The sequence below is a fragment of the Strigops habroptila genome, chromosome 7 (assembly GCF_004027225.2).
Source record: "Strigops habroptila isolate Jane chromosome 7, bStrHab1.2.pri, whole genome shotgun sequence".
Taxonomy (NCBI): Eukaryota; Metazoa; Chordata; class Aves; order Psittaciformes; family Psittacidae; genus Strigops; species Strigops habroptila.
In genome coordinates this window covers 47,106,442-47,112,812 of record NC_044283.2, presented here as the reverse complement: position 1 = coordinate 47,112,812, position 6,371 = coordinate 47,106,442, and the positions used below count along the sequence as shown (strand labels likewise).

The 6,371-nt window shown below is 48.1% G+C and overlaps 1 protein-coding gene across 1 annotated transcript; it reads right to left on the bottom strand.

Annotated features, from left to right (window-relative positions):
• Positions 1 to 1,797: 1,797 nt before the first annotated feature.
• Positions 1,798 to 4,915, bottom strand: SPINK2 (serine peptidase inhibitor Kazal type 2). The gene is made up of 4 exons (XM_030493057.2): positions 4,710 to 4,915; positions 4,362 to 4,399; positions 3,948 to 4,057; positions 1,798 to 1,957 (listed from the first exon to the last, which is right to left on the bottom strand). Exons 1-4 carry the CDS (start codon positions 4,756 to 4,758, stop codon positions 1,912 to 1,914), a joined length of 243 nt encoding a protein of 80 aa, XP_030348917.1. The 5' UTR covers positions 4,759 to 4,915; the 3' UTR covers positions 1,798 to 1,911.
• Between the last annotated feature and the right edge of the window lie 1,456 nt (positions 4,916 to 6,371).

The following is a 6,371-nucleotide window of genomic DNA, read 5'->3' as shown; positions in this document are numbered from 1 at the left end:
CTAAAAAGAAGTAGGATCTGTGACATGCACCTGCATTTCTTCACAAATCTTGCTGTTAATATGATAAATATCTGTGGGAATTGCCTGAATTTTTTAAGATATAGAAAATGAAATAAAAATGTTGGGGCAGATTTGGTGAGTAATTACACGCAGTGCTGAATTCACCGCTTTTCAAATATGCATAAAACCAGAAAGATTTAAAAGTCAGCTTTAAGGTTATATCTTAAGCATTCATATGCTGGGAATAGTGTGGTTATAATGTCCAACATGCTATTTTTCATTTGGATTTGTTTCATTTAGTGCTGTTTACAAAACCAGATATTTTTTTCCGAGTTTTGAAAGAAAGAAGAATGCAACGCTATGTACACTTTTGCCAAATACTGAAGGAACATTTCTGCAATTGACAAGACTGGAGTTTATAAAGTTGCCTTGTAAACACAATTAGTTATCAAAATAGAAATAAAAAAAGAGTCAGCTTATCATTTCCACCCAGTTGTTAATTCATAACATAGCACACAATTGCTGTAACATCTGGTGCAATTTGAAAAGGTGAAGATTTCCAGATTTGGATGTGTAAACGACAGCTGGGAGCACACAGGAACTTTCTCAAATGTATTTGCCACCAATACAGAAATGGATTTTCCATCCACAACTGATATCTTGTTGGAAGGCACTGGTCATCTTTCTTTTCCATCCTCATATTCATGTCTCCATGTGGCTGCTTTATCCTAAGCTTCCAGCCCTCCAGCTGTGCCACACAACATCTCTCTGTGAGTGATTAGTCTTTGCATGAAGGAAGTGAAAGCGGGCATGTGCTGGAAGATAAGGATAGCCTCAACCCTTTAGAGGAACTATAAGACAAAAGCGTTATTGTTTTTCAAAACCAAAGTCACTGACCTGTGAATGTTCATCAGCTATGAAGTGTGCCGTACATCTTGGCCTGAGCTGCTGCTGCCCAGCAAAGCCTGATGAAGACATTTGTCTGTGGTTAGGGCTAGAGCAGGTGCCGTTTGGCTTGAATCCAAGGTAGAAGCCATCTGTGTATTACTAATATGCCGTAAGACAACCCAAATAAAATTCATTTCAAGCAACATGCAGAAAACACGTGTTTAGCAGAACAGAAGGGAACAAACATAAGAAAGCTACATGCCCATGCGCACAAGTGCTAGGAAAGAAACAAACCCCGGTGCTCATGCACCCACCCCGGAGGAAGGTCTACCAGACCCACTCTGGGGTGGACCTTTTTATGTGAGTTTTGAGTTTTCGTTTTGCTTTAGTGTTTGCCATGGGAAGTGGCTCTTGAGTGCCAGCCCAGGGCGGTGACACTGGCACCTCAGGGAGCAGAGACCAGAGGGTCGGTGGCCCCGGGGCAGCCTATACCCCCTGCCCATGCCTCCAACACTCTGAAACATCCCTGATCACTGCTCCCCGCCAGCAGGGAGCCCAGGGCAGAGGCTGCTGTCACCAGTTTGGTAGCCACCACAGGAAACCCCTCCAGTGGTTTCCCTGGGGTCGTTGGCACCTGAGGGCTCAGATCCTCCCAGAAACAAAGAGCAGCAGCTGCTGCCAGCACTGCCCGCGACAGAGGTGCTGGGACCTCCTTGCTCCCAAGCAGTGCTGTGGGAATGGCACTGGGTACCCATTCATTTCCTTCTCCAAACAACTGACCTGCTGGTATACAGCCAGCACATCTCTTTCTTACCCTATGATCTGCCTTGCACAGGAAAATAAATGGGGCTTCAGTTTACAATCGTGCTGTGGCTATGTTTGTCAACACCGGTTTTAATACAGTAACAGTACTTTTAACAGGCAAGATTATTTATTAAGACAGGCTACATAGAAGGTACATTTAAGGCATTGTTTCCATTTGGACTGTGTCCTCATTTTCTTGAAGAGTGGCCATCTGCCAAATCAGCATTTTCCTCTCTTGGAAATTTGGACATCCTTTTTATTTTCACTGCAAGTAGAAGAAAAAACATTTTAGACGAGAATGACTACACTTGAATTTACACAGACATTTCATAAAGCAAACCTCTCATGTTTTTCTATGTGTTCAATTAAATGCAATGATGCATTTAATTGCATCATGTACAGCAAACATCACCACAAAGTAACCGAACTGCGATGATTTATGAATCACACAGCGTAACTTACCAGAAACAGTCACTTCAGACTCTGTTAGCTATAAAAACCTGATAAAGCCATCTGCGAATCAGAAGGATCAAACCACATGACAAATCTCGCCATGAGGAGTAAGGTGTCCATTGCAAAGCACTAAAGCAAGTCAAAGTTCACAGTCCTTGAAGTAAGAACCAGTTCTAACGCTTACAAATTTTCCCTCTTTCACATGGGATTCAGTGGGAAGGGTGTGCATCCCAGGCTTCACTAAAATTTGAATGTGTGTTTCTCTGAATGTTGAAGTCTTCTTTAAGGAAATTTTAGCCAAGTTTTCCTTAGTTTGGGAACATTAGATTTTATTTATTTTTGAAGTTCTGTACACAATACTTTGAGGTGCTCCATTTACAAATCTCAGTTTACCAAGCAAGTGCAGATACAAAAGGGAAACGATGGAATGCAAACTGCCCTAGATCTTCAGTTCGCTTCCCTATCTTAACAGAATCAAGCTGGATTACTCCTCATGAAATTCAAGAGGCTTATGATTACCCAGAATCTGTACTAATAGTTGTACCAGGAATCTTTTTACCAGAAGGCGGTGGAGTGGATTAGGAATATGAAAGGAAAAACCAAGCCCAGGGGATATAAAACACATATAAAGATGTCAGGAAAAGCCCTGGCTGAAGGACAGCCGTTACGCTAAACCCTGCAGAGGTTCAGAGCTCAAACTCCTGTGTCTGTTTCCAAAGTCCTTGCGGTGCTGCCAGGCTAGGTTTAAATTAAGATCATTTGTTGTCACTGCTACTGCACGCTAAGTACGGAAGAGACCTGAGGTTTACATTTGAGCCCACTTAAGAATGCATTATATCTAAGCTTTAAAAAAAACCCAAAATGCAGAGAGGAAGACCAGCTTTCGTCGTACATGACGCACTGAGAACCAGGATGGGCAAGGTTTGTGCTGCGCCTTTGCTCCAGGTGTCTTGTTCTATCACATATCAGCCACAGCAACCTCTCCCGCAGTATTCTTGATGCACATGGGGCTCTCCAGGTGCCCATATGGTCTTGCATGGCTAACAGAGCCCATGGACAGTCCTGTCTTGGTCATCATGGAATGATGGCCACAATGCCTTCTAAAAAGTCCTTTAATGGGCTTAAACAGCGTTGCTGTTGCTACATCACCACATCACACTATTCATCTCAGCAACTACTGGTCATGCAGCTTGTTTAGAAGGGCAGAAAGATCTCTTTGTTCTCCCTTCCTAATGAGTGTGACGGAATGTACCTTAGAATCCCTGAAGTGAAATGACCATTGCTTATAACTATGAACCCTTTTTTAAAGCTGAATTTTTTCAATTTTTTTTAATGATTAAATTATTGCTCCTAACATTTGGCATTCTTACTCTCTGAAAGGAAGTACAGGAGATTGGAACATAAACATTTTTGTTGATCTGCAGCTGTAAAAGCTGCCTTTTTGGTGGGATCTTTCATGTTTTTTGATGGAGAGTGTGGAATAATCCAGCTTTATATTTAGTGGTTCATACAGTGCCACTGTATGAACACTATGGGCAAACACCCTCTGAAATGCTCCTCCTTAAGAACTACAAAAACAAATGTCGAGTACTCCTTGAATCCAATATAAGCCATTTACAGGTATCAGGATAAAAGCTGTTGCAAGGGATCAGCAGTTGAGGGGGCACTGCTAAAACCATAGTTTAACAGCTGATGCCAATAATCTATCAGTTAACTGGGCTGTCAGGTGAATAATGTGAATATTTTGCTCACATAGAGGGAAGGGAAGGTTACATTAGGTTAGGGTGCCAATAGGTGGTTACCTGTTTGAAAGGCAGAGCACACACTCGTTTGAGTAGGTTTCTCCATCGGTTCCACAAACAGGATTGTAGTCCCTTGGGCATCCGTGCACACCATACTTTTCGCAGGCAGGCTAGGGAAGACAGGGATATAAGAGGATTAAGATACACCATTTGAAACAGGTCACCCATCAGTTTCTGATCTGAGGGCTTCTGAAGAACACTGGCGCTTCACGGGCGGCAGCGGGACACACGGGAGGCGAGGAACCGTCCCGAACGGCAGCCGCAGGTGGGGCTGGTAAGAGATGCGTCTCTCCAGGGCAGGCGGGTGCCGGCTCCGCGGTCCTAGCCCGAGGCTCTGGGCAAGGGGCCGCTCTGCACCGGCTGCCGGCACGGAGTGGGGCGGGTGGGATCGCCCTTGCCGGGGGCGGCACTCACCGGGACGCTGGCGACGGCGCCGGGACACGACAGGAGCCCTGCGGAGAGCGAATGGCGTTAGCTGCTTCTGGTCCCGCCCGCGTTACCCCCGACCTCCCCTGCGGCCAGCCGGTGTCCGCCACCGGTCCCGTCCCCGACCAGCCCGTGCCCAGCACCGTCCTGTACCGGTTCTCCACCCTGCCCCCGATGGCTGATGGCCGCTACCGGCTTATGTTCCGCGGCCGCGTCCCCAGACCGGCTGGTGCCCGGTACCGGGTCAGGTTTCCCCTTCCCCGGGATGGGGGCACGGAACAAGCCCGCTTCGCCAGCACCGGCTCCCCTCCCCGCCCCTGCCCCGGCGCCCGGTACCGGCGAGGAGGGTGGGCAGCAGCACCAGGAGCGGCACCGGCACCTCCATGGCCGCGAACGGACTAACGGCAGCGGCGGGGCGGGGCCGCGGGGGCGCAACGGCCGCGGTGGAGCGCGGGGGGCGGCGCTGGGGCTGAGCGGACACGGGGGACACTGGAGTGCCACGGGGGGACGCGAGGGGCTGAGGGCCCGTGGGGCACCCGCGGGTGCGGGAAGGCCCCGGGGCACGCCGGGGAGCTGGGGAGGGCACCGTGGGGCTGGAGGTGTACGGAGGGATGAGCCACCGTCTCGCCTGTGGGCTTGGGGAGGGCACAAGGGAAGGAATGGGAACCCTCCGTTTTGGTGTGGGGATGTGGGGTTAAGGTGCCCGAATGCTGTCCTCAGCAAGCAAGTCTGTGCCTGCCCTGACAGTGGGTCCCCATGGGTCACTTATCCCTGCCGTTTCCATGAGGAACCCCCAAAATAACCAGTAGTCAGCAACTAACCAAGCTCTGCTGCTGGGATGTACAGAGCAGCGCAGAAACTTTGCTGGGATCATGCTCACTGTGTTAAAAGCTTTAATGTCAGGGCTGTGCAGGGGGGCACCCAGCTGAAATTCCACCGTGGTGCCCAGCTGTAACTCCAGCATTCCCTAGGATTCCCTGATTGGCTTCACCTCATTAGAGCTGAGTGTTGATTACAGAGTGTCATGGGCAACACGTGAAGTTGGAAATACATGTACAGTGCTATGTGACTGTTAAGGTTGTAGCCCCTGTCTTGTTGTAAAGGGACATGGAATGGCTTGTGCTGAGCTATGAGTGTGTTCTGGCAAGAAGAGAAAGTTAATACAGCTCCAGTAATGACATCAACCTGCATTCATCCGAAGTCATGGGAATCCAGGCTAGTGGGGGCTGGAAAGGCTTGGCACGTTGTCCTGCCAGCATGGCTGGGTGTCTCTGCAGCACTGCCCTCCAAAGAGCATCTCATCGGTTAGTTGCTAACAGGAGTAGTTAGCTTTGCACAGAGACTGGTTCTGGAATTGTTTTTATGAAGTTTCCTAAAATCTAGCATATGGGCTTCTTGTAAAACTGCTTATACTTGCGTATCTGAGCTGTGGTTTGGACCCATCAAGGGCTTTGGTATGCCCTATATAGGTACATATGCTGGCATCACACACATCCTTCTTGCCTCTGTGTCAGCCTCCAAGTCATCACAGAATCATCGAATGGTTTGGGTTGGAAAGGACCTTAAAGATCATCCAGTTCCAACCCCCTGCTATGGGCAGGGACACCTTCCACTAAACCAGGTTTTTCAAAGCCCCGTCCAACCTGGCATGTCCTTCTCCTATGTGCTTCTGATAGTGCACGGCATCATAGGGAGGTTATTTTACTATCTAACTAATATGTTCTTATTCTTGCAGGCAAATTGAATTGCAGTGTTAGATTTCCATTCACAGCACACCTTTGAAATTACTACCCATCATGAGGGATGTTTCAAGCAAAAGCCTCTGGCTTGGATGTTTTAAGCAAGATGCCCAATCAGAATGTTTTGTGGCTGGTAAAGTATGTAGAGAGGTATTTCTGCTTGATCTCCTTCCCTAGCTTTGCCTCCTAAGGGCGCTTTTCTGTTACCTTAGCAGGCAAGTTATTGGTGGGGAGCTTGCTGGATTTGCCATCCTTGGGG